Genomic DNA, 27,921 nt, shown 5'->3' with positions numbered 1-27,921 from the left:
TTTTCAATGCTACCTTTACTGTGATTCCAATATTCAGTCTGAAAGTTCAGAATATTTTTCCCAGCTCCTGATTACTGTTTCTAAGGCATAAGACACAGTCTGTCAAAACTACATAAAGATATGCTTACTAGGTCATTTGATTATTAAAGAAAGGATGTGGCATTTTTCATTCTTCCACTAACCAAAGGTTGCTGAGTCCTGAGAATTTTTAAAATTATTTTCTCTGTTTTCTGTGTGGCAACAATCAAAAATTAATGGATACTGTTATATTTATATCTAGGTATTTAGAAACTTTCCAGCTTCTGTACATTATTCCAAGAGTCCAGAAGAGACAGAATACCATAAAACTAGTTCATAATTTACATATAGCTTAGTGCAATGCTTAAGCACTCAGCTACCCTGACAGCCCACTTCCCTAAGCTACTGGAGGAAAAAAGAGTGATGCTTGGTTAAGACTCCAGCAGACTCCAGTTAGTAAGATTTGTTTGTGTGTTGACTGCAGTCTGCTGTGAAGATATGAGCAGGGGTTGTGCCAGGCCTAAAAAAACCAAAGGTGTGACCTGAGAGTCAAGAAAAACATAATTAAAAAAAAAAGTCAAGAAAACATAATAAGCTCTACACAGCATCAAACAACAGCACCAAAGGGAAAATTGAACAGTAGAAAATCTTGAGCTACAGGTATGTATGAAAAATATACTGGTTGCTCATTTCAACCTATTTGATTTCTGATTTCTTGCCACTGTCCTACTTAGTGGCAAACTCTTCCTTGATTGTGGAACTTGACAATTTCCACTTTTACTTTTGCAGTCTGTGCTTCCAAGTCACTGCTGTGGATGTGATCTACCTTATTTTAAATATATATATATATATATATATATGTGTGTGTGTGTGTGTGCGCGTGTGCGTGTGCGTGTGTGAGTGTGTGTGTTGCTGCATTATTATACTCTAATTAATGTTATTAGTCATTTAAGAAAGAACAGAAAGTGTTTACCTTATCTATTATATGCACCACAGCAGTAAGCTGCTCTTCTGTAGTTTCTGTAGCCACTTTGACATTCAGATTCTGAAGGATTTTGTGTAAAATGGTGTCATCAAGAGGCTGATGCAGTTGATCAATCAGTCCCCAAACTGGCAAGGAGTCCAAATCTGAGACAATGGTGATGTTAGAAACACCATACACATCATCTACCCTGGCACCGCCTGTGGGATTAGAAAGTACAACCTGGAAACGTTTAGGAAATGGGTTTAAAGATCCTGTCTTTGGAGTCAGGGTCACATCCAGGAATGCATTTCTCTGTCCGTGTTCAAAAGTCAATAAACCTTCAGATCTGGCAAAATCTTGTCCTGCCACAGCTGGAGATATGAAGGTCCGTCCAATAGGTTCAGGTTTTTGTAGCTCCTTAAAAAAAAACAAAAGAATTTTAGGTAGCATTATGATAGACATAATTGTTCAAAATCACCTGCTGTAGAACATATTTTAAATGGCTAAAATCAAAACGTATTAAAAAGAAGTCATTTTTCAAAAAGCAGTTATGAGTGATGAAACAGTTACATTTAAAATAATTACCTCTCTGAATTAGTAATTCATCAAACCTAGAAGAAGAATTATATTTATTGTCACTAGTAAACAGGGTCCCACTCTTTATTTTCCTAAACTAAAACCATGAAACTTTTCTGTGTGAGTAAATACTACAGAAATGTTAGCACATATGTGAACTCTAGAAGGGTTGATGTTAAGACCATGACTGCAGCACAAAGTTCCTCACTTTATTGTAAAGAAAAACATTACACATACATAGAAAACTAAATAAAATTAAAGCAAAGCAAATATTTTGGAAATCTGTTTCCAAATTAATATCAATTCATGATATTCTAGTCCCAGAATACATAAAAGATGAATAATCCATTTAAAACAAAGGCAGAGCAACACATGCAAGGCGGATAGATAAATCTATCTACTAATGCTACATGACCTTATTTCCTTGGGAAGCAACATTATTTTTACCTTCTATGAGGTCTGCAGTTACTGTTTCATTCTTCAAAGTCCTGTTCTTTTTGTCTCATGCCATAACCTTGACATTATATCTGGTAATACAATAAACTTTCCTTAAGAACCTAACTTTCTGAGCTATATTATCTTTCAAAAGTACATTTTAATTTAATAAGTGAATCTTGTATACTGACTCCTAAGAAAAGGCCTCCTATTGAATAAAATGAGGATTTTCATTTGTGAAATACTAGACCCCATTTGAAAATATTTAGCTTTTATTGGTAGACCTTATTTATGGAATGAGTCAGATATTTTCTGAGTTCACTGGAGAACCTACTAAGTCAATGCAACATGTAACTGCTCAAAATTGCACTAGACATGATCACTTCACCTGTGAAAATTCCAAGGGGAAGTTTCCTTTTGTTTATCCCTTCACACTGAGAACTAGAAAATGGAAATAAGCAGTAATAAAAGCACTAGTGACAAGAACAATGTCTAAGAAACCTTTGTAGGGATGAAAGAAACATCAGTTTCCAGTTACTGCCTTCCTGTCTTCTGTGCCCTCTTATTTTAAAGCTACTAATAATACCAATGCTTAAGTAATTGGCCATCCTCAAAAATGAAAAATGTCCGAAGGTTGGTTATAAATATTACAAATGGATAAGAGATTGCCCACTATACTTTAGCTTAAATATACACTGGGCAGTAGCAATTTCTTTTCCATTTAACAGCTAAATTATAGTGAATTCTTAGGTTGAATAAATGTGAAACTTTGTTACCACACAATCTAATTGAAACACTGGCCAACTACAATATAATAAATGCATGGAAACACCATGTAAATCTATGTTGTTGAAACAGACATGCATTCAATATAACAACAGAATGCAGGACCTTTTATTATAAATGGTAAGATTATAATAACTCATCCTCAAAATAATGATTTTAGTCATAAAAGCATAAATATTCAAAGCAGATGAGGCCAAGTACTATTCCAATATGATGGTAAACTTGAAAGAATATGTCTTGTAGCCTGCGCCTTGATGCTGGATTTACAGACACTAAGGAAGTGGCGGAGAGAAATATCACCAGCTGCAATAATAATGAATGAGGTATGCATCTAAAAGAAGAAAGTGTCAACAGCTCTAAGAGTCTTGTGCTAAAAACATAAACATCTCAAAAATGAGTGGAGATGATAAAATTTATTTTAACACATGCTCTTTTTGATAAGAACAATTTTTTTATTTAGTACTCCAAGAATATTGAATAAAATTTGATTAAATTTCTCTTTTCCTAAGTATGGTCTGGTAAAACAAATTTGTGCCCTAACAGAGCAAGCGTCCTCATGTCTGGATGTTGTATACATATGCATCAAGATAAAACCTTAATTACAGATGAAAAAGCCTCAAAAGTTGAAGGCTCACAAGAGCCTTAGAACAAAGTAAGAAATATATTAGATGCCTGGCTGACCATAATCTTTGACTCCACTGCTGAAAAAAAATGCTAAATAAATACTGCTAAAAAAAACATTCTTGACAATGCAATGAGAAAAAGATCTTTTAATAGTGGAAAACCAAAGAAGCTCAGCCCAGGAAATGTTTGACTGTTTCCTGAAAAATATGCTAACCACAGTCATATTTACTTTAAAGAATGACCAATTATTTAATTATTAAATGAATCATAAAATATGTGATTCTACAAATTGTTTGGCTTGAAAAAAATCTTAAAGACTGACTATTCAGTTTCAAAGCCCCTGCAGTGAACAGGGAAAACTTTCACCAGATCAGTGGTTCAGAGCTCCACTGAACCTGGCCTTGAACACCTCCAGGGATGTGGAATCCACAACCTTCTCTTCCCAGAGCCTCACTACTCTCACAGTAAGGAATTTCTTCCTGATATCTAATCTAAACCTGGTGTCTTTCAGCTTTAAGCCATTCCTTCATGTCTTGTCACTACATGCCCTTGCCAAAAGTCCCTCTCCAACTTTTGGACAGGTTTCTTTTAGGTGCTGCAAAGCTGCAATGGGATCAGCCCAAAGTCGCCTGTTCTCCTGGCTGAACAATCCCAATTCTCTCAGCATTTCCTCAGAGCAGAGGTTCTCCATCCCTCTGATGAACTGAGTGGCCTCCTCTGGTCTTGCCACAACAGCTCCATGTCCTTCCTGTGCTGAGGACCCCAGGGCTGGAGGCAGCTCTGCACGAGCACACTCACCAGAAAGGCACAGAGGGTCTGACCCCCCTGCCCTCCCCTGCTGCCCACGGGGCTTTGGATGCAGCCCAGGACACGTTTGGCTTTCTGGGATGGGAGATCCCGTGGCTGGCTCATGTCCAGCCCCTCACCAGCACCCCCGTGTCCTTGGGGGCAGGGCAGCTCTCGATCTGTTCATCCCCAGCCTGCACTGGGGTGCTCTGACCCAGGTGCAGCACTTTGCTTGGTCTTGTTAAACCTCATGAGATTCCCAGGGGCCACTTGTTGATCCTCTCCTGGTGCCTCTGGATGGCATCCCATCCTTCAGGAGTGTCAACTGCACCCCTCAGCTTGGTGTCATCTGCAAATTTGCACCCAATCCCTTCATCTACACTGTTAATGAAGACAGTAAATAACACTGGTTCCAGCACAGATACCTGAGGGACACCACTTGTCACTGGTGTCCACCAGGACTCTGAACCACGGACTACAGCCCTCTGGTGGTCACCATCCAACCACTTTGCTATCCATCAAACAACAGTCCATCCAAATCCAACATTAAATCCTTCTTTCCAATTTAGAGAGAAGGATGTCATGGGGGACTGTCAAGGCCTTACAGAATTTCAGAGAAATGACATCTGTAGCCCTTCCCTTGTACACTGATGTAATCCCCCATCATAGAAGCCCACTAGGTTGGTCAGGCAGGACTTGCTCTCGGTGAAGCTGTGCTGGCTCTCAGCAATCTCCTCCCTGTCCTCCATGTGCCTTAGGAGACCTCCTGGGAGGATTTGTTCCATGATCTTCCCAGACAGAAAGGTGAGGCTGACTGGCTGGGAGATCCCAGGGTCTTCCTCTCTACCCTTCCCTTTTTAAAGCTGGGTATAGTAACACCCCTTTTCCAGTCATGAGGGATTTCACCTGATTGTCAAGACTTTTCAAATAACAAGGGAGACTGTCTTGTCAAGAACATCAGCCAATTCCCTCAGGACTCTGGGATGTACCAGTTTAGATCCCATGGAGTTCTGTACATTCAGTTTTGTCAGGTGGTCATGAACTTGATTTTTCCATACAGTGGGAGACACTTGCTCCCCCATCCTGCTGTCCATCAACTTCAGTGGTGTAGGAAAAAAAGGTTGTGAGTGAAGACTGGCAGAAAAGTTGTTGAGTCCATTAGCCTTTTGTCGCTACCAGTTTTCCAGCATTGTTTATTGGGGGAAATACATTCTTTGACTTTCCCCTTCTGGTTAACATACCTCTAGAAGCCCTTCCTGGTTTTTTTGTGTCCCCTTGCCAGGTTCACTTCCAGCTTCACCTTGGCTTGCCTTACACATTCACACTCCATCTCTGTTCTCCTCCCAGCTCACCTGTCCTTGCTTCAATTGCTTGGGCATTTGCTTCTTTCTCTTTAGTTTGACCAGCAAGTTCTGACTCAGTAATGCCAGTCTCCTGCCTTCATTGCCCGATTTCTTGCTCTTGGGCATTGCTAGTTCATGTGTTCTATGAAAGACCCTCTAAAAAATCTGTCAGCTGAGGGCAGTTTCCCAGGGGAACCCCCTGACTACTCTTACCTGAAGAGCTAGAAGTCTGCTTCCCTAAAGGTCAGAAAAAGATATAAAATAAATTAAATAATAATGTCTTACCTGCATACTGTAGCTAACCATTGTGGTTACTGATGTACCAGAGTCTCTAAGAACTTGCAGACTGATTAAAGCTGTCTTCTTATAAGCCACAGCAAATCGAGATCCCACAGCAAAATACACTAAACCATGAGGAGCATCACTTTCCAGGACAGTTATAAGAGCAAATCTGGCACTGTTGTTCAAAGCAGCTCCTGAGCTTACAGCATACAGCTCAACAAAAATATAAGTTTCAAATTCTGGTACCTGTAAGTGAAGGATGATTTTCACATCATTATAAGATCTATTAATAACTTTCAGCTTTAAAAAAATGTTTATGTATTATGTTGTACACACAGTGGATCACCTTAATAACACTTCCCACAAGCATGCTTCCAGAAATGAACACTAAGTACAGTAAAATGTATCCTAAAAACAATACTGCCTCACTCTGTCAGGCACAATAATTAAATCCCAGATTTTCACATGGAATTTACTGCATAAAGTAGTTATTTAAATAGCTATTTTAATAGCAGGCATTGTGGCTGTAAATTTGACATACATGACAGTAAACTCTCCAAGACTGATATATTCCAGATTATGGATTTACATAGATGTACAGTTTATGAAGAATTTGCTCTTTCTTTTTACCTTAAAAAAAGGCTTGTACCTACCTACGCACTTTTGGAAAACCTGCACAGAATTAAATATGCAATTTTGAAAATGCAATTAATTTACATAATAACTCTCCTGTATTCAAGTACTGAACTCAGTTAAAATTCTGAAAAACATTTTATATACAACATTTTATATGTTTATGCATGTTTTACAAGAAATTAAAAACTCAGAAGATTAGCACACTTAACTGAATTTATTGAAAATCTCAGAGCTTAGGCAATACCATTTTGATACCATTTGTGGTCAGAATTGCGGCCAGAGTAGAGAGGGGTGACAACAAATAAGAGGAACAACTGTGCAGACACCAAGGTTTGTGGAGAAGGGGAAGAAGGTGCTCCAGGTACCCAAGCTGGGATTCCTCTGCAGTCCACGGTGCAGGCCATAGTGAAGCAGCTATGTCCCTACAGCCCATGGAGATCCATGGGGATGCAGAGATCCACCTGCAGCCCATGGAGAAGGCCCATACTGGAGCAGGGGGATGCCTGAGAGGAGGTTATGACCCCATGGGTAGCCCACACTTGAGCAGGTTGCTGGCAGGGATCTGCAGACCCATGCAGAAAGGAGCCCACGCTGGAACAGGGACTTTTGCTGGCAGGACTTGTGACCATGGGGGGCATTCACATGGGAGCAGCCTGTCCTTGAAGGACTGCACCCTATGGAAGGATGACCATGCTTATGTTCTCCAGTTTCTGGAGAATTGCTGCCTGTGGGATGGACTCATGCTGAAGAAGTTTCCCGTTGGAGGGACTCCATGGTGAAGCAGGGGAAAGACTCTTCCTCCTCCTAAGCAGCAGCAGGAACAACATGTGATGAAATTTCATTATTATGAAAACACCCCATTTCGCAAATCTGTTTGTTGCTGGAAGGAAGAGGGGAGGGTGGAAGGTGTTTTAAGGTCTTAGTTTACTTCTCATTATCCTGCTCTGATTTTATTAGCAAAAAATTCAATTAATATCTCTAATTTGAGCCTATTTTGCCCATGATGATGTTTGGTGAATGATCTTTCCTGGTCCTTGTCTCAACTCATGAACCCTTTGTTATTTTCTCTCTCCTGCCCAACTGCAGAATGGAGTGATAGAAAAGCTTTGGTGGGTGCTTGGTATTCAGCTAGGGTCAACCCACTACATGAAAAAGCTTTGTGTTTCAGCTCTGAATTCTTGGAAATCCTACTTCAAATCTAGGATTTTTAGCTAATAAAGTCAATACTGCTGATGAAGTAAAACTTACAAAAGCGAGAATGTATCCTACAAAAATGTAAAGTATTAATTTAATATATTTTTTACTTCATCATTTTTTTACACATTTACTACTAATCTACAAGCTAACTTATGAAAGAAGAATTGGAAGAATAATTAGGAAATATTTGGAGGGATAAACAGCATATGTTTTCAATTAAATTGTTAAGTAGTTCTCTAAATGAAATGTTTTTGAGTAATGATAGGTGCAATCATACTGGAATGAATGGGGAGCTCCAGCCTTCTGTTAGCCCTTGCTGGAATGGCACAGGCTTGTGCTTCATGTGGCACATCTGCATGTGTCTGCAGCTTCTGCACTGCTGTCATTAAATACCGATATCACTTCTTCGGTCTATGGAAGGTCATAACCTCAGTTTACTCAGCAGGGCATCCTGTGTCCTATACACCTATTCATTTGCTCTGTAATGTAAAGATAACATCTGAAGATGGAGAAGGAAAATGGCCCTCTTAGTGAACTAAGGGAATGCATCCTGTTTCCTAAACAGGAAATACCTATTTCCCACATACAGCATCTTGCAATATTTTCTAGAACTGAGTCAGAAAAACCATGGAAATCTTCCCAACTAGTGTTTTTCCACTGTCCAGACTTTGGCTTTGCCTCTAGCCTGTGTGCTAGGATAATTTTTTAGAAAATTTAAAACTCTCCAACTTTAAAAGAATGGCAAACATTAATCCTTCCTTTCTTAAGGGATTACTCTAACCACTAGCTATTCACACTAAAATATTTTTTCCTTCTCAATAAACATGACTGAACACTGTATTTTGTGTTAATACAATCATGTCTGTAATTTAGAGTGCCAGCTGGGTCTTGCAAGGCTGTTAGACTTAGACAAATGCAATTTAGTGGATGATGGCTCCTAAATTGAACTTCACTATTCACAAAGTGGATGTGGACAGATATTTAGACACTAGGAGATTCTTACACAGTTTTATGAGCTGTCACAGATCACTGCGCTAGATTTAGGAATTTAAAATTACACACAAGTTAGACTCGAAGGGTTTTTTTGTGCAATGAAATATTACTTATAACATGTTTTCCATAAACCACCCTAAGAAATGCTTTGATAGAAGAAAAACTTATTGTGTGAAGGATAAGAGTATATGACCAAATATTTCACTGAAACAACTCCATTCTTTTTTATTACTGTTTTATAAAATCTAAGATCTGCAATTTACTCTTCAAACTAAATACCTATTTCCTTCTCAAATTTTTACCAGTCACAATGGATGCAGTACAAGACTATAAATAAACATGTTCAAGAGAAGGCAAGCAGATATCAAGTTACTATTCTCAAACTAAGCATCATTTCCTCTGGACCAGAGCTTTTTCATCTTGACAAATTGCAATTCAATGCTGTAGATAAATGAGCAATACTTACTTACCTGATCAGGTTTTATTTCAATGGAAATGTTGCACGTTGTTTGACCTGCCATGCAGGTCGTGGCTCCCAGCACAGATACAAGCTCATTCTCCAAGTTCACACCATCCTTCAGAAGGACAACAGCTGTTTTATTAAAGGTCACACGCCAGAAGACCATCACATCTTCAAAAGCCCTATAAGCAAAAGAGAAGAATATGCATGTATTGAAGGAAAGAACGGATTTAGGAAACATAAGCCACAGACATACCATACACTTGATGTTATTATTCAAAACTTATCAATAGGGAATCAACAGCTTTACAATGAAAAAAATAGTTTCGTTTTTTTTTTTTTAACATTTCTTCATCTAATATCTTTTTAGATGATAAAAAAAAAGGTAACCAAAGAAGAAAATAAAGAAATTGTGGGAACCCAGATGCTTCTTAATTTTTGTTTCAGGTAACATGCAATTATCTGAATAAGAGACAGTTGTGCTTGGAAAGCAGGGATGTGCCCAAGTACTTTCATAAATACTATAGTAACCATTAGCCTGGAAAGCCAGGTAGAATTTGTCATTCCTGTAAGTGTAGGGTTACCATACTTGAGCATATTTGTTTAAAGTACACATAAATGTAATATATATATATATATATATGTGCTAATTAGAAAAAAAGTGAAGACATAAGCATACTGACACATAACTGCTTAACTGCTCCTTGCAGTATTCATAGGTACTTACATTACACAGAGAGGTGAGAATTGGAATTACACCTTTAGGAGTGCAAATACTTTACCTTAAGCAGAACCTTCACACTTGCTAACTTACAGTACAGAATGCTAAGCATTTGAGTTTTTCCTGTTTCTGCTTTGTATCAATAAAGTGACAGACCTAATTATATTCACAATTTAAATGCCCTGTGGCCAAAATCTGTGAAGCTATTAAATGAGACACTTGTTAAAAAGCTCTGTGATGAAAACCTCTTCCACTAACAGTAGCTCCAGTGATTCAAGACAACATATTACAGAGTGATTACAGAGTGTGGGAAGAGCACTGGAATCAGCTGTTGCCTGCACCTGTTTGGTTGCCGTGCGACAGTCAGCAGCACCTCTCTGTTTTCTGAGTCTTCATCAAGTATCAGGCCACTTTGTACTTCTGGAATGAATCCCAAAATACCATTCTGGAGATCGCTTCCTGTGTAGGAAATAGTCCATGAAAGTATTAAGCAAGAAAGTTAAGCTGAGAGTAAATTATATTTTTAATATGAACAACTGCTAAAAATGCAGTCAGGTATGTCAAAGCATGCTGCTCAATTCTCTTAATATTTCCATTCTTAATTTACACTCTAGAATTTCAAATTTAGAATACAGCATTTCTAAATTTTATTTTTAACTATAGAGTAGTAACAACTATTTTTGAAAGTAAATTCCTTATGAGAGTCTTGGCACCATTTTTGCACGTAAGCTTGTATTTTCAGCAGCATTCAACAAACTGACTGAACTCTGTGTGTCTTGACTTCAAGAGACTAGGTGTTACAGTAATCTCCAGAATAATCTCAAAAGCCTTGCCTATAATGCCTTTATGAGACAATCCCTCCAGCTATGTTTACCATGAATCTCAAAACATTCTCTCTGGACAGAAATGGGCCTCAACATATAAAGAAGGTAATGTGATAAAGATGGGCTTCCAGTGACATAACTTAAGCTTTCTTATTCATCCTATCCATGATGTGGTTGAACCCATCCATTTTCACAGATTATTACACTGACTTTTCTCTTGCATCTTTAATTCTATGTGTGGAACTATTGAGCTGCAAGACACCACATTTTTCTCAGGGGAATGCAAGTATCTTCAGAAAAACAGCAGTGGAAGATAAAAATTCCCAGTGTTAATGAGGGGAAACGAATGTCTTACAGTGCTCAATAAAATCATGCTTCTAAAGGATTTCTCCTTGCAGGTAGTGATGGCTTTACTCTGGAATTGAAAAGTCAATCTACTTCCACTCCACAGCTTACTAAAAGTCAATATATATATTAAGATGAACAGAAACTGTGTTTTTGCTTATGTGCTTGTGTGAACAAATATTTAACCTGTGGTATTTATCTATACACTTAAATGCAGGTGCATGCTTTGACCCTTCTCCTTAATCTATTGTCTCATGTTCCAACTTTATGGACACTTCGTACTGTGGGTATAACTCTAGAGCACATTAACACACTTCTGAGGTGTTCAATACAAGCTTGAATTCCAACCTGTGTCTATACACATACTTCTGCAGTGAACGTGCACAGCTGGGGAACTGGTTCGCTAGAACCAGTTCCTGTGTAAATTTCATTGTAAATTACCATTTCTGTGGTAAATACTAGAGACAATGCACATGAAGAGAATGTGTTTCATATGATCTGGTTTTGTATATGATCTTGATGACTTCCTACACTCATCCAGCAGCACAGTTTAATCCTAGTTCTCAATACCCACACTGATTCCTTAAGCCTACCTAAATACCCAAAACTCCCAGTAATGTTGTACCTTGCTTTCTTGATTAGCCTAAACTGAGTTAGCCTAAAATTTGTTCCAATGCCTAACTTCTTTCTAAAACTTAATCTATGTAGCAGGTTGGACTGGTATCTATTCAGTTGGTAAGTCTGACAGATATCTAAAAGACAGAGGAAACTGGAGTTCTGACATCACTTTCTCACAGTAGCACAATGACTGAAAGAAAAACTCTTCCTTGGTGTCCTTGTCCTCCATCCCCAGAAGCAGAGAATGTCTACCCTGCAGATATGAACTGCATAGTAGCAAAGAATGAAAACAGAAACTGTTTTTTATACTTTGTACCTTTGTAAAAGTCAATGAACTTAAAAATACAAAGTATAAGAAATACATGTGACAGAATGCCAATTTAATTCGGGTTAAAAGGGCCCTTTAAGTCTCTAGTCTAAAACCCTTCTAAAGCTGAATTATTTCTGAAACCAGACCAGATGGCTTAGAGGTTTGGGGCTTGGAAAAATTCCAGGGATGGAGAGAGACCATGCAACCTCCCCAGGCAACCTGTGCCATTGGCTCTCTGTACTGAATAGAAGAAAATACTCAGGCTAAACCTCATTTCAATTTATATTCACTGTCTCATATCAAGCACTGCTGCCATAATGCATTATTTAAATAATGGGTCAGTAAATTTTTATGCCTCTCCTCTTTTAGGTAATCTTATGGTCTCAGTAGGAGCTATGTCTTCCTGTATTCAAATGCTCCATGACATTTTCTTTTACAAAATCATGTTTCATAGACTGTTAGGAAAAGGAAAGAAAAAAAAAAAAGGTAAAAGAAAAAGTAAAAGAATCTTAAAGCATCCTGGAATTTGGAAAGCAAAGTACCTGAAGTAGCAAAATACAAATAATTTGTTCTTTAGAAAAAAACCACGTAAAAAAAGGCAGTATATCTTATTATTATAAAAAAATATCTTTTTGTGCCATAAACTGTCAAGAAGTGGTCAGTATTTACAGTTATACAAAATATTTTGGTCTGAATACAGCACTACAGTACTGTGAGAAAGAATCATTTGTACAATACCAAGAACAAACAATGGAAGCCCAGCATTTCTCTAACAGGTTCCTCTTGGACACTTTAATTTTCATACCACAAATTAATTGGTGACTCTTCTCACAGTCATAGGTCTGCATCATAAATTATCCCACTTATTCTTTGTATCTGGAAATCACAGATCTACTGAGATGGGAATCTCACATCCCAGGAGGAAGAAGTTGTTCTTGTTGGAACAAGAAAATGGCAAAAAAACAAATGAGCCTGCAATGCTACTCCATCTCCAACACAAACACTTATGCTCAGTGTTCTCCCTTCATAAAGGACAAGAACAGAGATAAGCAGCACCTATAGATGTATTTTGAGTTACATTGCTAAGGGAAGCTAAGTGGACTTTATGTATTAGGTGCTTCCCCTCATCTGGAAAATGTTCGTGTTGGGAATAGAATACCCTGCTTATTATCATATAGAATTCCAATTTTACATGAAAATTGCTATAAGAACATATAGTTGTTTACTGTTATTTAATTCAAGTATATTTACCCATGCCCTGTGAGAAATATTACCTGAAATAATTACTGTTGCAAAAGCAGCAAATCCATGTTCATCCCTTCCTTCCACAATCTGAGCTCCATACTCAGGATCTGAGAGGAAAACATAAAATGATTCCTGTCCTTCAGGCTCATCATCATCAAAAATTTTTATGGAGACCTGGCTTTCACTTTCTCCATCCAGCAAAATCAGAGAGATTGTCTGTTCTTCAAAATCTTCTCCTTCCATTGCCCATGAGAAGTTTGATTTTCCATAAACATTCTCAAAAGGAAACACTGCACTCTGTGCGCTCACTCCCCCAAAAGTTTTAACAGTTATTTTAATATCACCAATAAATCCCTTGGTCCTTCTGATCTGAAGCACTGCTCTGTTGGAGGTATTGCTGTTTGTATCTTCTTCAACGTAAACAAACTCTGGTCCCAAACTTAGTATTCCATGATGAATATCATTAGCCAGGATATTAACTGTTGCAACACTGAAAGCTGGATTCAAACGGGGACTCCAGTCAAGGTTTGCAGGTTGAACATCCAGAATTTCCACAGAAGTCAAATTTACAAAAAAGAATTCTTGTATTTCAGACACAGTGTCATCAATTATTGATATTTCTATCACTGCATTTGTCTGAAAATGTAAAAACATAAGCTCTCCATTGTAGATGGGTATAAAGTCTTCTAGTGGTTTGGCACTTCCTGGAATGGTCTGATATGTCAGTTTAGTGAGATTACTTTGGAAACCAAACAATCTCTGAACATGTAGTCTGACTACCTGGACATCTTCTTCAACTGAAACTGATCTTGAGTTAAGATCAAACTGGAAGATCCCCATTGGCTCAATATAAGCTATCGTAAATCCTGATCTGAAACAGAAACAAAATCACATTAATAGTGGAAATACAAATAATGAAAAGCAGAACAATCAAACATAATAATTGTCAGTGAGCAATTAATGATGGATGCAAGAAAGTGGAGTAAAAAAAGCATAACAGTAGAAGGAAGAAATAACAACCATACCAAGCAAGACATAAAGAGGTCCCCTTAAAGTTGCTTTTGTAATATTTGGATTAAGCAGCCCTCCATGGGCTTAAAGCACCCTAAGTCAAGACAGGATACTGAGTAAATGATACATGAAATATGGTCTTACTGACCATAATGGAGAGGCAAAGGAAAGTAGGTCATCCTACTGTGGACATAATACAGGAGTATAATATAGCCACTGCAAGGAATAATAGTTTTAAGCATTGAACAAACCTCCTGTACCAAGGGAAAACTGTGAAGTAGACAGCTGCTAGCAGTCTACAGTTTTAGCTAGGATGCTAGAGAAGGGCAGGAAGTTATTTTAAAATACACAATAAGGCTTTGAAATACTGCTTTTTTACAATATTACTCAAAGTATTTTTTTCTACATCTGAGTCTTGTTATCAGTATAAATTTAAGCTGTACTTTGTTCACATTAAATGTATACCCATCTTATGACAAAATATTAGACTGTCTCTGCTAAGTCTTGTGTCATCCCCTTCTCTAGAACTGAACCATTATTCAGTGCCAGAGGCTATCAAATGGCACAATTACTGTGAGAGGATTTGGCTAACAGATGAGACTCTTCCACCACTTTGGAAGCCAAAAAACTCTAGAAGTAACTGTGAGCTTTACGTCTTGTGGGATGCAGTCTTAAGGTTTCTAGGAAAGGTTATTCTCATACACTCAAGGTATTTGACTCACACAGTAAACACATGCTTGAGCACTCAAGGATAGACAAGCCTAGGAGAAAGGGCCAGCTTAGGCATCTGGTTCACTCCTGACTTCCTTCATATCTGCTAGTACAATTTTAACATGGTGAAGCCAATACCTTTCTCCATATGGTATCAATCTATGCCCATTTTTTTGTACACTTTCATCTTCAATAAGGAAGAGTAAAAAGTCTGAAGAACAGATAACAATTTAACTGAAATGATAAACTATGCTGAATGTAATGTTTTAATTTTTCAAAAAAAAAAGAGAGTTTAATATAAATTAGGCATTTTTAGAGCATTTCTAATTAAATTTGATTTATTTTAAATAATGTTTGTCAGTTAAGATCTTCTAAATATGGATTTTTAGGGACACTGAAAATTGGAAGAGTTTATTTCTTTCTTCAGGCTCCTGGTTAAAACTATTGATCTTGGTTCTTCAACCTAACTGTCTTTCCTGAATGTCTAGATATATTACAGGCATCTCAGATCCCAATGTCAGGAAACTGGAATTGAAAAAAAGCCTCAGTTCCAGGCAGATCATATCTGTAGTAGCGTAGGTATTTGTTTACATGTGAGACAAGACATAGAAATTTATCAAAAAAGCAACTACAATTTGATAGCTACCTATAATTTAATAGGGATTTGTATGAGGTATATGCCTCTATACATGTCATAATTCTTATAGCATCAGTGCAACTCAAAAGTGCAATATTCTTACCTCAGGCGAGCCCCTCCAGACACATTGCTGTGCACTGCTGTTAAAGTGATGGCAAATGTCTCAGGTTTATTTAGGCTTGGAGTAGCCTGAAATGAAATTACTTTACTTTTCTCCCCAGAGGAAAATACAACAGTACCTGAAAGGAGAATGATTGAGAAAGTAAAAATTACTAAAGGTGAATTCTCTTTTTACCTGGAAATACACCAGCATAGTGCTTTAGTCACAATTCCACTCCATTGAGGTGAATAAATTTTCATGATAAAGGCCTTTCCTATAGGAAGCTGTCCTTCAGTTGCATAGCATTGCGTCTATGAAGAAAAGTTGTTTTTTTTTCTCATGAAGTAAATATGCCCTTACAGATAAAAATTGGATCAGGCTATTTCATTCCAATGACTCTTCATTAATAAAGGAAACTTGAAGAGCACAAATGTAGGGTACAAAGAACTAAAAGGTGGTGTCATCGCTTATGCAACTGTGATAGCTGCTGTCGTTGTAGCTGTACAGAATATGTTGCACTAATTACTCACCAAATGGAGGTGTAATATTGCCTAGTATAACAGAGTCAGTGACTAGGTCTGGTGGGCATCCTGAAATCCAGCTAACTATTACAGAGCCATAAGCTCCTCTTCTGGTTATAACAGCATGGCCTGTCCCTGCTACAATGTTTGTAAGTCGTAATATCACAGATTCAAAGCCAACCTGTGGAAACACAGTAGATTTTATCAAAAAATGGAATAAAAATGGACAATAACATACATGAAAGCATAGTACCTTTTGTAAAATGGGCATCTTAAGACTGCATACATATAGATAAATACATGTCCATACATATAAATATATGTGCATGTATATACAGATATATATTTCCTTCGCACCTCTTTAATAATACTTGCAAATTTTAGATTTCTGGCAATTAGATTGCAGGGAAAAGGCATGAGTGGTATTTCAGTCCTGAAAACAGTGACTACATCATTCTGTATCTCTGGTTTAGAAGAAAAATAAATCAAGCCTGCCCTCAGTGCAGGTTATTACCTCACATGTAATAACTGTACTACTCTCTCTCTCTCTCTCTCTGTATGTATATATATATATATATACACATATAATTAGGTCTAAGATAAGTTGTTAATTATGTATCCAATGAAAAGTAAGTTGTTGCCCCATGACACTGTTCACAAAATTATTCTTGCTACTGTGATCTACATTTCTTTTTCTCTGAGCAGGAAATAGGGGTGAAGATAATTTCCATCATCTAAAAGCAATGATAAATGGTAGAATATGGTATATAATAGTATTCCCATAAAAAGTGTATACAGAAAGACTATTTGACTTAAATTCCATTGTAAATTAAAAACCAAAACAATGCTTCAAGATAATAAAAATCATTAAGCAAAAACTTCAATCAAATTTAAGAGTTAAAATCTCATCATGCTTTTGCGTGACATAAAAAAAGGGAATGGTAGCACATATATCTTATCAAAGTAGGAAAATTATCTTTTCTCACTCTCATTCAAAATAGACAAAAGGAAAATTCATCACTCAATGATTACCAGATTTACTGACATCTGCATTAACACCTACATATATTCTGTCTCTTTTTGCACATAATACTGAATCATAAAACTTACAGAAACATTGTCCAGATTTACTTATTTTCCTTTAAGTCTTAGAACTCCCATTTCACATAAATATTTACATTACTTACATTTTATAGATGAAGAGGCCTTTTCCAACTGTATTAAAACATTTCTACAAGAATTTGTATCAGAGGAAAGAAAAACATACAGTGCAAGTAATAACAGGAAAAATCTCCTCCATCATATTGATTACAATGAAAACTTCACTGAATTCTTATAGTAGGTATCCTCTGTAGTGAAGTGTACCTTTCTTCTGTGGTAGGAACATGACAGACAACCCAATCAGGCTACTGACCTGTGAATTGGCAGCTTCCTCAGGAATAAGCAGCACAACAGACTTTGCTATTCCCAATATTTTAGGCACTTCCTTGGCACTTCCCCTAACCAGGCTTACATTAGTCAGTTCCAGAGTAAAATTCAAGCCCAGTAAAATAAATGCCTTTGAGAGAGAGAATTAAATTAAAAGTATAGAAATTTAATTCCACTAAAATAACGCTATCCAACAGTTCAAATAATTAACAAAACAACCTGCAAATTTTGTTTGCTTACATACAAAGCAGAAATTTCAAAACAAGTGTTTTGTTGATGTTTCCCAAAGAATTACAGTTAAACTATCAATATTGTGAAATAATCTGCCAGCAGTTTGCTGGAATGTGAGGTTGTAAAGCAAACATTTTAAAATTGCCGTTTTAAAAAGTTGTATCTGATACATTGGGCCTTAGCTTTATTTTGTTATGATTAAAAATATTTAAGATGGTTGTAAGAGGGGAAGTAAGACTGTGATAATAATGACAAACAACAAGGAAACACAGAAGACTGCAGGTACATTTAGCTTCTTCTTCATTGGTCACGAATCAGGTGACAGATCACCATTTACAATCCAGAAGAAACTTATGAAAATATTTGCATACATAAGATATTGAACTGATAGTAACACAAAACAAAAATGTGAGGAAACATTAAATATCAGAACACAGGCATAGTAGTGTCTGCAATTACTATCAGAAAATATGATTTCAAATCCAGTTTTACTCCATAAAGAGGAAATTCATAACACCAAAACTCTCTTTTCTGCTTCTTCACAGTGGATACTAGTGAGAGTTTTGTGTCTTATTTGTATTGTGATGAAACAAACGGATACAATTGATACCATAGGAGCTAAAAGAGTAATACACACCTGGTTGCTTATTGGCACTCTTTTTACTCCAAAGCTGGCACCGTCCTTTATTGTGAGGAATCCCACTTCATTCTCAGGTTCAATTAGTGCTTCATCATAAGGGGATATGACACGGTACTCAACCATCACTTCTCCAAATGCCCCAGCGTGCCGAGTTACATTAATCTGAACATAGCGATCCAGGGCTTTTTCTACCAATACTGACTGATGATCAGAGTACAGGGCAAACACTCCATAAGGATCGTCATTTGCAAACACTGTGATCTTTGAAATTCCCTTCTCATGGTCTAAATCTGCTCCACCTTCCACTGAAATCAGCTGTACCTCGTAGTTTTCATCCAGTTCTGGAACCTCATCAGGTAACAGGTAGATAGTTATCTCAGCTGTGCTCTGCTGGTCAGCAATGACAACAGATCCCTCTGTCTCAAGAAAGTCACCTGTGATGTCAGATTCACTACGTATTTCCCAGTAAACCTGAAATTAGTATAAAAAAATGAAAAACATAAAAGAAAAATTACCTCCAAAGATAGAAATTTGCATATTCAGAATTCAGTACAGATAGGATACGGAACAGACTGCTTTTAAATAGGTAAAATAAAAATTGTTTTGGGTATGCATAGGAAGAATATTCTATCACAGACTACCTTTCAAAAGAGTGTGTTATTTCACTAACAGTGCTATGAATAAAAATCTTTCCTTTGTCTAGTTTCAGGAGATTTATGGAAAACTATGTGGAATTTATAAACATTTTTCAAAAATTATTTATATTTTCACACCATAACACCCTGGATGGTTTTTTTCTGTTTCCAATATTCCTCACAAAAGAAAGGAATAGAGAACTCTCATTAAACACAGCAGATGTCTCTATTAATTGATCAATTTATTTTAAATTAAATGAGTTCCTGTTAAAGCACTGATTTCTAAACAAGGTAAAAAACAATATGCGTGATGGTTCAGGAAAGTCTGGTTCTGTCTAAAAAAATAAAGTGCAATGATATCAAAGACAACTCACTATGAAAGTATTGTCTCTTCTGTTCTCCCATCAAAAGCAAACAGGAAGAAAGAAACTGAGAGCAGTATAGCAGTATATTTTTTTCTTTTATTTCCTCTGGACCAAGGGAGACTGAATTTTACTCACCACACCACAAGTACTAGGGCTAAGCCCTTCCTAAATTCAGTCTAAAAGGCAACATGTAAAAAACCTAATCTGAGAAACAAGCAATTGAAAGGCACAGAATGAGATACTTTTCCATACATTGACACTGAGGATGATTTCAGATAATATTATTAGGAAATGAGTGAGAATACCGTTATGTTCCCCAGAATGCCTTGAATTCGTTTGACAAACAGTGTAATACTTTGTGGCCCTTCTTCTCCTGAGGGCTCTGAATAGTTACTCTCAATTAATGATTCGGGAGCAAACTGTACAATTCCATTGGGGTCACCAAATTTCTCTATCTGTAAAAAGGTAAACAAACATTAAAAAAATTAGAAATGTATTGTGAGTTGTATTCTTGTTTGAACCACTGAGATTTTCACTGCTGGATGTTACAGGGGCACTTATCTGTTAGCTTTAAAAACAGCAGAAAAAGGTTAAAATGTCCCTTTTTCAGTTTCCAGTTCCCCTGTCTAAGAAGGAAAAGAACAGAGTTTTATTACATATGCTGCATCTGAATATTTTGATTTTTATGCAGGAAATGCTCAGGCACCATGAGCTAGTATACAGAATCTCTTCTAAAACTATCATTTTGCAAACTCAGCACTATGGGAAAGAGAGCTCATCCACATCCATCTGCGTGAACCATTCACTACATGAAGAATTTGGGGTAACCTGTCACCGTTGGACACAAAGTGGAAGTGTGAATTCAATCACAGCAGCCAGAGCGAGATGATCAGAAAACTTTATTATCTGAACTTTTCAGCTTTTTATAGGGTGTTACGATACAGGTTTAACATGACTGGTAAAGGGAACACCGCCTCTCTGTCCCATTGGTGGGACAAGAGAAAAACACACCAATCACAGCTGTACAGAACTGTTTTGAAAAAATGAAATTATTTACAAAAATAGTCCTTGAGCGAGAGAGAGATGCCCTCAAGAGACTTTCCCTTGGGAACAGATCAGCCCCACTGACAGGCTGGAACTCTCTCAGACTCAGAAAAATCAGGTCCACAATAACCTGACTTCCTGAGTGGGACTGTGGAAATAAGAGCTAATTCCATCAACACCTTATGGACCCCATAATAAAATAAAAATACAATTTCTAGGAGAGATTTGTTTTGAGGGTTTCTTATAGCAGCTTTATAAATATGTCCTTAGTTACTGTATCCCTACAGCACTGATTTGTCTTTGATAACTCTCTGCATTTCTCTTGCACTGTGAGAAGTCAGATTTTCTCCCTTCCTCTGCAGAAGATGTTAAGAGTGACAATATCCTACTTGCAACTGCTGAGAGGTCAGAGCCTGGTGCTGTGTGGGCATGTCCAGATCTCTATTATCTACCACACACACATGATAGTTGGTGCAGGCCAAGCAGTCCAGCCTGGAGAGTTTGTCCATCACTGTTTTTGCTGTCTCAGGCTTTGTGGAGGAGAGTGTATGTGGATGATTTGTCCATCCTCGTTTTTAGTTTGCTCAGGGGAAAAAAGACATTTTGTCTTTGTATCAGTGGAGCTTTGGTGGTGAGCACCTTTCTGTGTGTAAATCACCCTTCATATTGTCTACCTTTGTCATTAATATTGTTGTTGTTACTGTTTGTTTCTCATCTCATTGATGTTTTCAAGTAAATTTTTCTTATCTTGACTCAGAAATCCTGCTTTTTGTCTCCCTTTCACAAGAGGAGGTAGGGGAAGGGAAGCAATTGAGTGGGGCTTAATTTCCAGGTGGGTTTAAACCACAACAGATGACAAACGTATTGACATATAGAAATGTGAATTCAACCAATGCTCTCTCCAAAGAGAACTCCAGAAAGCTGCAAATAAGAGAGTCAGCTCAGCACTTTTATACCAATTTTTACTGACAGATTTTCTGCCCTTTCTCTTTCAGAACTGAACATAATATACCAAAGCACTAAGAAGGTCAAAAAAGCCAAATGACTTAGTAATCATTGTAATTAATTTTTAAAATCGTTGCAGGACAAAAACCAATATCAACAGAAATCTCTGAAGAAAGAGAAGCAATAGTAACTTACTATTAATGTAATGGTGTTTGCCTTAGGATCTATTTCTGTTTCACCTTTCACAAGACTCAGTCGAATAATGAAGATTTCCTGAACTTCAACATCTTCATGAGGATAGATTTGTAGATTAATTGTTCTTAGACCTCCTTCTCCTTCTTCAAAATAGAATGATCCATTCACAGGGTCACCAATGTCACTATTCAGAGGAGATAAAATCTCTTCTGAATTGGGTCCCAAAATGTCCCAGTTAATCTGTGGAAGAGATAAGTTTCAGATTTAGAGGGGTGATAAAACAGCATCCCAAGGGGAGAAGAGACAGAATACCTGAAGTACTTAGCTATGTTTAAATATTTACTGTTAATACAGGATACAACACAGTCATAATTAATTCTACGGGGCAAAATACAGAAGCCTTTGAAAGAGTAAACTTGACCATTTATAAATGGGAATTTTTAAGTGTTAGTCACCATGCCAGTTTATTAAATTCTAGATGTCAGCAATAGAAAAGAAACAAAGATTTATTTAGTACATAGCAAGAATCACACAGGCCAGTGTCTATTTCTCTTCTCTTTCATCACTTGTTTTGCAAAACTTCCCACATAAGTACTCATGATAAAAACCATTTCTCTTTGAAGTGAGACATCAAGTCTAAAAATGACAAATATTTTTTGTTGTAAAAATTTTTAATCCTTCAGATTATGAAAAAAATTATGAAGCCTTCATATTTCTTCAGCCTAATTAAAAGCTATAGCATTTCCAGCAATTCCCACAAATTAGACTGCTTTTAAGGAGGTCATATTTAGGACTTGACAATTATTATTTTGGTAACTTAAGTGTTTTCCACTTTTCTCCAACAACTCCTAGAAAAAGTCAAAGACTGAGGAAATTTTTGTATATAGAGAAGAGGAGTTCATGGTTTTAATGGAGATTTTCCACTTATTTGACAAGACTGTGAAAGGCCCACATATACCTTCACTTTAAAAGTGAAGACTGTATAGAGTTAAAAATTTATTAAAAATTATTACTGTATAGAGTAAAAAAATACTATAGAAAACTCATAGTAAGCAATTTCCTGAATTAAATGAAACTAGTAGTAATACATGAAGTTAACTATAATTTTGGGGGATTAGGAGATAGTTCAAAATGATGTACACAACACCATAATAAAAGAAGGCAAGCAGGAAGAGAAAGAGGATTTTAAAAGGATGTAACATTTTCTGTTATACTGCAGCTACATGCAATTAATATTTAATAAAAATCTGTAATCATCCTATTAAAAATCAGTCTCTAAGAGAGCTCTTAAAGCAAAATGCAGGAGCTTTTTGACATAGTCATTGGAAAACTTTCAGTCTTTGACAGGCAAGACCCACCTGTGCCTCCACCAGTCGCCCAGTCCTTTCCAGCACCAGTGACACTGTTGTGGTTGCATCAGGGTTGGGGAGAATAATTTGGCTTTGGTTGAGAAATCGGACCATGCCCTGGGGAGAGTCACTTTTTGCAATGGTGACCTGGCTTACCAGGTGGAGCCCCAGCACTGCTCCACCAGTGGCTCCTGTCAGTTGGATTTCAAATTGCTCTTCAAATTCACTGCACAGAAAAAGAAAAAGACATTCTGAGATATCTGAGAGAAAAAAGAAAATATTAAAACTGTACTTAGTAATTCAATCATGCATCCAACCTAATCTGTTTAAAGGAGTAAACAAATCATCTCCATAGGTGCAATGTAGAAGATTCCTTCTATTTGAATAGAATGGTGATATCTGAAATAAAAATATATCAGATATCACCATTCTGAAATTCTATCATTATTCTATTTTATACTAGTGTTAAGTTAAACAAAAACATGGAAAAATATTTTATTCTTCATAGTAGTACTGTTGACACCAACATTTCTTATAATGTAATTCAAAACTGTATTTGATTGCATACTATTTAACAGGAATAATGACTCTAATACAACAGCTTCTTTTTCCACTCCTTAGGTGATTTTCTCCCTTATGTGACTTTTTAGCTCCGCAGAAATTTGTTCTTCAACTCCAGCTCTATACATACGTATGTGTAGATTTTTTAGTGCATGCTAAAAAAGACTTTATCAGAAGTAAATTGGTGAATAAATATCTGAAAACTGAATTACCTTTCTTCATCATTTATAATAGAGACATAAATAAAAGACTGGTTCTGTCCATGATAAAAAATTACAGTATTATTATGAACGACATAGTCAACACCATCAGGAAGTGCAGAAATACTTCGAGATAGAAAATCAGCTGTGACATTGCCGTAAGTTCCGCGCTTTCTCAAAACAGGAATCATGATTAATCCAACATCCTCTTCCACTATAAAAATAATTGAGAAAAGTTATGTTATTTGAAAATTCATGCCGTAGCCTTATCTTCTAAACTATAGTGAGAACTTAAGGTAAACTTACCCTGTAGAAGGACATACTGTGGATCAAATTCTATGACACCTTCAGCATTGTCACTTTTTGCAATAGTGACCCATACTGTGGAGATATTTCCTATTATTGGTGGTTGGTCCACTTGTAGACCATTCTCTCTTACAGTAAAATCAAATCCCCTTGCAAGAACATAAAAAACCAAACAAACATAAAAATACATTTTAAACTACTTGTGAAAGTATAAAGATGTGTGTGTGACAATTTGTCTGTTGCAAATAACTTTATTTTCTGACAGTTGCTACTGAAGACTTTTTGTCACATTTTTTCATATTATAATGTTTGCAAGAAAAGTAGTTTATTCCTAGAAATGTGTATTGTTCTTTCTCAAGAAATTGTTCTTTCTCAGTTCATCTTTTTATTGAATTTCTTGCAACTTGACAATTTCTATCTAATGTATGCATTTAAAGCTTTAATAAATCTTAACCAGCAACATCTTTATGTTAAAATAATTTGGTTTACCATACATTCATTTTTTATTATGAATACAATTATAGCTGTGTTAAAATTTTTTTACAGTAAAACAGAAGAAATGTCTAGCACTGACTTTATTCAGGTAGATCAGAATCCAAAGTTTGTTTCTTTAGTATGCTTTTCTGCTTGTAACAAATCAACTAGGAATTTTAACTTTACCTTCCTTCGAGTTCCACTTCAGTAATCATCAATGAAAAGTTTTCAGGGCCTTCAGGAAAGTCATCATCATGAATTTCAATCAAAATAATTTTACTTTTCTCCCCTGGTTCAAAAACCATTTCCCTTACTGTGGGACTAAAATCAATTCCTTCCTCTGCAGTCCCATTTATTATCTGAAAGCAAAGACGCACTCTGCCATAGGATCCCCTGGAACGCACAACAGTGATGTTAACCTGAGGAAAAGAGAACATTTTCTTTTAAAAATGGCTTTGTTTTCTGTTACAGTTGCCTTCAGGAGACGTTCTAAAGGCACCTTTTCAATGGTTCTGTTGGCTAACAACAATATGATTTATCAAGTACAGAGTACACATTATTTAGCAAATAGGCTCAGTCATTTTAGAGATTAATTTATTTTCTTTCTAAAGCTGAACATAATTCTAGCAACCATGTTGATATCTATCAGTAATTTTATGTAAGAAAGAATTTTAATTCAATACCCATTTTTCGTCTTCTGTTGTTTGCAATAGTTCATGGGAAAATGTAAACTCTCCATATGGATAATCACTGGCGGCCATGGTAATATTTGCTGTGCTGCTAGATTCATTTATGAGTCCTCCACCACTGACTCTGGTTAGCTGAAACTGGTAGTAATGCTTCTCCTCAGGACAGTCGTCATCTACAGCCTACAGAAAAGAACCAACAGCTAAAAGGCTTTAAACCATTCCCTGGGAAGGAGATTTAACTAATTTCTAACCAAGATCCTAAGAAAATAAAAGAAAGCTATTTGAAATAGCTACTGGTATCAGATCTCTCATATACCTGTATTAGAACAACTGCTGCAGACTGCCTATCTCGCATGGTCAAGGTCCCCGATACCTCAATAAATTCTGTCTGATGAGGAGGTGTTATATTCCAATATATTATGATCTCCCCAAAAATCCCTGGGCCACGTACCAGGCTGCAGGTAAGGACACAAACACAGATTTTATTTTTACCTTTAGTATTTAATATCTAATACAGAGATACAACATCTTACTGTTGTGCATGGAGGAAATGTTATCAACACTATGAAAGCTTGAGTTTTAATGTACTTAATCACTATTAAGAACATGATAATTCCCTTTACAGGCATTTTCAGAACAACTCTGAAATTCCCCTTTGTGATGGGAGACACATCAAGCTGTATTTTTATCAGGAGGTCTTTCAAGTTTCTTTCCATGTGCAGCCCAAAGCTGGGATCTGAAAACTGATTTCTCTTCTGTTTCCAGAAGAGATTCCAGAAAACTGATATCTTTATTTTTTTCCAGATATAGAAGCAAAATAGAAGGGAAATTGGATGTCAGGGTAATGGCAGGAGCAATTTGATCTATAAGGCAGATGTAGGACGCCAGAATACCTTGTGATTTTCTGAGATACGTACTGTCTCCTACTTGTCTAAAACCCTACTAATAACATAATGCTTGGTGAAATAAGTCACAGTACAGATTTGTCTGCACATTCTGCACATAGCATGACCTTGAACTGCTTCTTGCACAAAGCATCGTTCTGTCTTTTGGGCTTCTTGGGCCAGTAGCAGAAACTGTTCTGTAGCTTTATATTTCCTGGAAGTGTCATAATAGCTTTTTCCAATGCTCTTAGAAGATTCTTCTCTCATTCAAACTCTTCATTCTCTTTTCAGTTGGCTGAATGAAACAATTTCATCTTGTTTCCACCAAAAACCCCATTCCCCACATTGTTCATGCTAGAACACAGCAATTTGCTGAAATACTATTCAGGCACAAATCCTGAATCAAATTCTAGAAAGCACAAAGCACCTTCAAATGTCACATTTCCTTACCCCTTCCTTTGATTAGAATCCTTTTTCCCTTGGTGCATTGACATTGTAAATAACTTGAAGACAGAGGAATATTTGGATATCCCCATTAATACTGAAAGGACATACATATACCTTTCCTTAAAACCAATCACCTAGTTTTTAAAATAGCTCTGATTATAGAAATTATGATAAAATTAAGTTCTTAATTAATTCTTGCCAAATGTGGAGTCTCACGGGTTTTGAATCTGGGCTGTTGTTCCTTCTTTGAAAAAATGAGAGACGTACCCACCTAATAAGAGCGGTTCCATTATAATTTCCAGAAGGTTCTCCAATCAAAATGTGCTGGGATGAATGGGCTATCCCAACCACCCCAGAAGCTCCTTCATCTCCCAAAATAATGATGGTTGCAACACCTATGAAGAGAACAATGCTTCTCATGGTAAGTGAAAACTAAACAATGAGCTACCCTTGGAAAGTTTCACGACATGAGTGGTTAAGCATCAGCTTCATAGAGGGCCTGTGGAACTCTCTGATTTCTTCTTAAGGGACTTAGGGAAAAAGACTGACATTCAAAACTGCAACCAACTAGCACCACACAAAATACTTAAGCACTGCAGACTAAAACAGTATGAACAGACTTAGAATATTCTCATATAGTATATCTAAAACTAGAAGATACTGAATTAAGTCTTTACCATTTACAGGGGATATCTCTGCATCACCAGTAGAGACTAGCTGAATGGTAAATGTTTCATTCCCCTCCAGCAGACCATCTTGTATTGCATGTAAAATAATCAGCTTCTGGGACTCAGTCTGCATCATGTAAAGACCAGAAAGACATGGATATACATTAAATGAAATTCAACAAAATACAGTATTAAAACCAATTTTTAAAAATATGTCAAGTGTTAGGAATGCTTGATATATTCTGTAGTATTTTTTAAATATCAGATATCCGATCTGGCTGAAATTTCTTCCCACAGATTAAAAAGCAGTAAAATTGTCTCTCAAACATTCTGTGCCACCCTAAAAATACCCTTGCTATTTTTATCTAAATAAAGATTGAAATTCCTTTGAAATTGTATTCACATAGATGTTTTCAACTTAGAGGAAATTTTTATACAGAAACTGCATATTCAACAGTATGCACATATTCTAAGAATTAACACATTATTAAGATTAGATATATTAGTAGAATTTTTTCACCTAATCCATATCTCTGTCAGTGGGAAGTGACACATGTATACACATGGTAAAAAGTAGTATGCACACATATGCACACACACACACACACACACACACACACACATAAATATATTAAACATGCATATTACATATTATGTATAGTATATATAATATATACTATATGTGTATTTATACACATATATGTGTGCATGTATGCA

The 27,921-nt window shown here is 36.5% G+C and overlaps 1 protein-coding gene across 1 annotated transcript in view; it reads right to left on the bottom strand.

Moving 5' to 3' along the window:
• ADGRV1 (adhesion G protein-coupled receptor V1) overlaps window positions 1-27,921 on the bottom strand; it is a 269,547-nt gene that overhangs the window by 135,897 nt on the left and 105,729 nt on the right. Inside the window, exons 65-83 of the mRNA XM_086866622.1 lie at window positions 27,214-27,331; window positions 26,808-26,931; window positions 25,522-25,660; window positions 25,200-25,385; window positions 24,703-24,935; window positions 24,043-24,191; window positions 23,749-23,950; window positions 22,985-23,201; window positions 21,627-21,866; window positions 19,748-19,897; window positions 18,440-18,913; window positions 17,558-17,701; window positions 16,153-16,324; window positions 15,626-15,761; window positions 13,193-14,034; window positions 10,163-10,280; window positions 9,111-9,282; window positions 5,818-6,060; window positions 992-1,399 (exon numbers count right to left, since the gene is read on the bottom strand). Coding sequence (XP_086722748.1) covers window positions 992-1,399; window positions 5,818-6,060; window positions 9,111-9,282; window positions 10,163-10,280; window positions 13,193-14,034; window positions 15,626-15,761; window positions 16,153-16,324; window positions 17,558-17,701; window positions 18,440-18,913; window positions 19,748-19,897; window positions 21,627-21,866; window positions 22,985-23,201; window positions 23,749-23,950; window positions 24,043-24,191; window positions 24,703-24,935; window positions 25,200-25,385; window positions 25,522-25,660; window positions 26,808-26,931; window positions 27,214-27,331 — 4,467 coding nt within the window. The remainder of the gene's footprint in view (window positions 1-991; window positions 1,400-5,817; window positions 6,061-9,110; window positions 9,283-10,162; window positions 10,281-13,192; window positions 14,035-15,625; window positions 15,762-16,152; window positions 16,325-17,557; window positions 17,702-18,439; window positions 18,914-19,747; window positions 19,898-21,626; window positions 21,867-22,984; window positions 23,202-23,748; window positions 23,951-24,042; window positions 24,192-24,702; window positions 24,936-25,199; window positions 25,386-25,521; window positions 25,661-26,807; window positions 26,932-27,213; window positions 27,332-27,921) is intronic.

The sequence above is a fragment of the Cyanistes caeruleus genome, chromosome Z (assembly GCF_971803275.1).
Source record: "Cyanistes caeruleus chromosome Z, bCyaCae1.hap1.1, whole genome shotgun sequence".
NCBI classification, from domain to species: domain Eukaryota; kingdom Metazoa; phylum Chordata; class Aves; order Passeriformes; family Paridae; genus Cyanistes; species Cyanistes caeruleus.
This window is presented reverse-complemented; position numbering and strand designations above follow the sequence as displayed.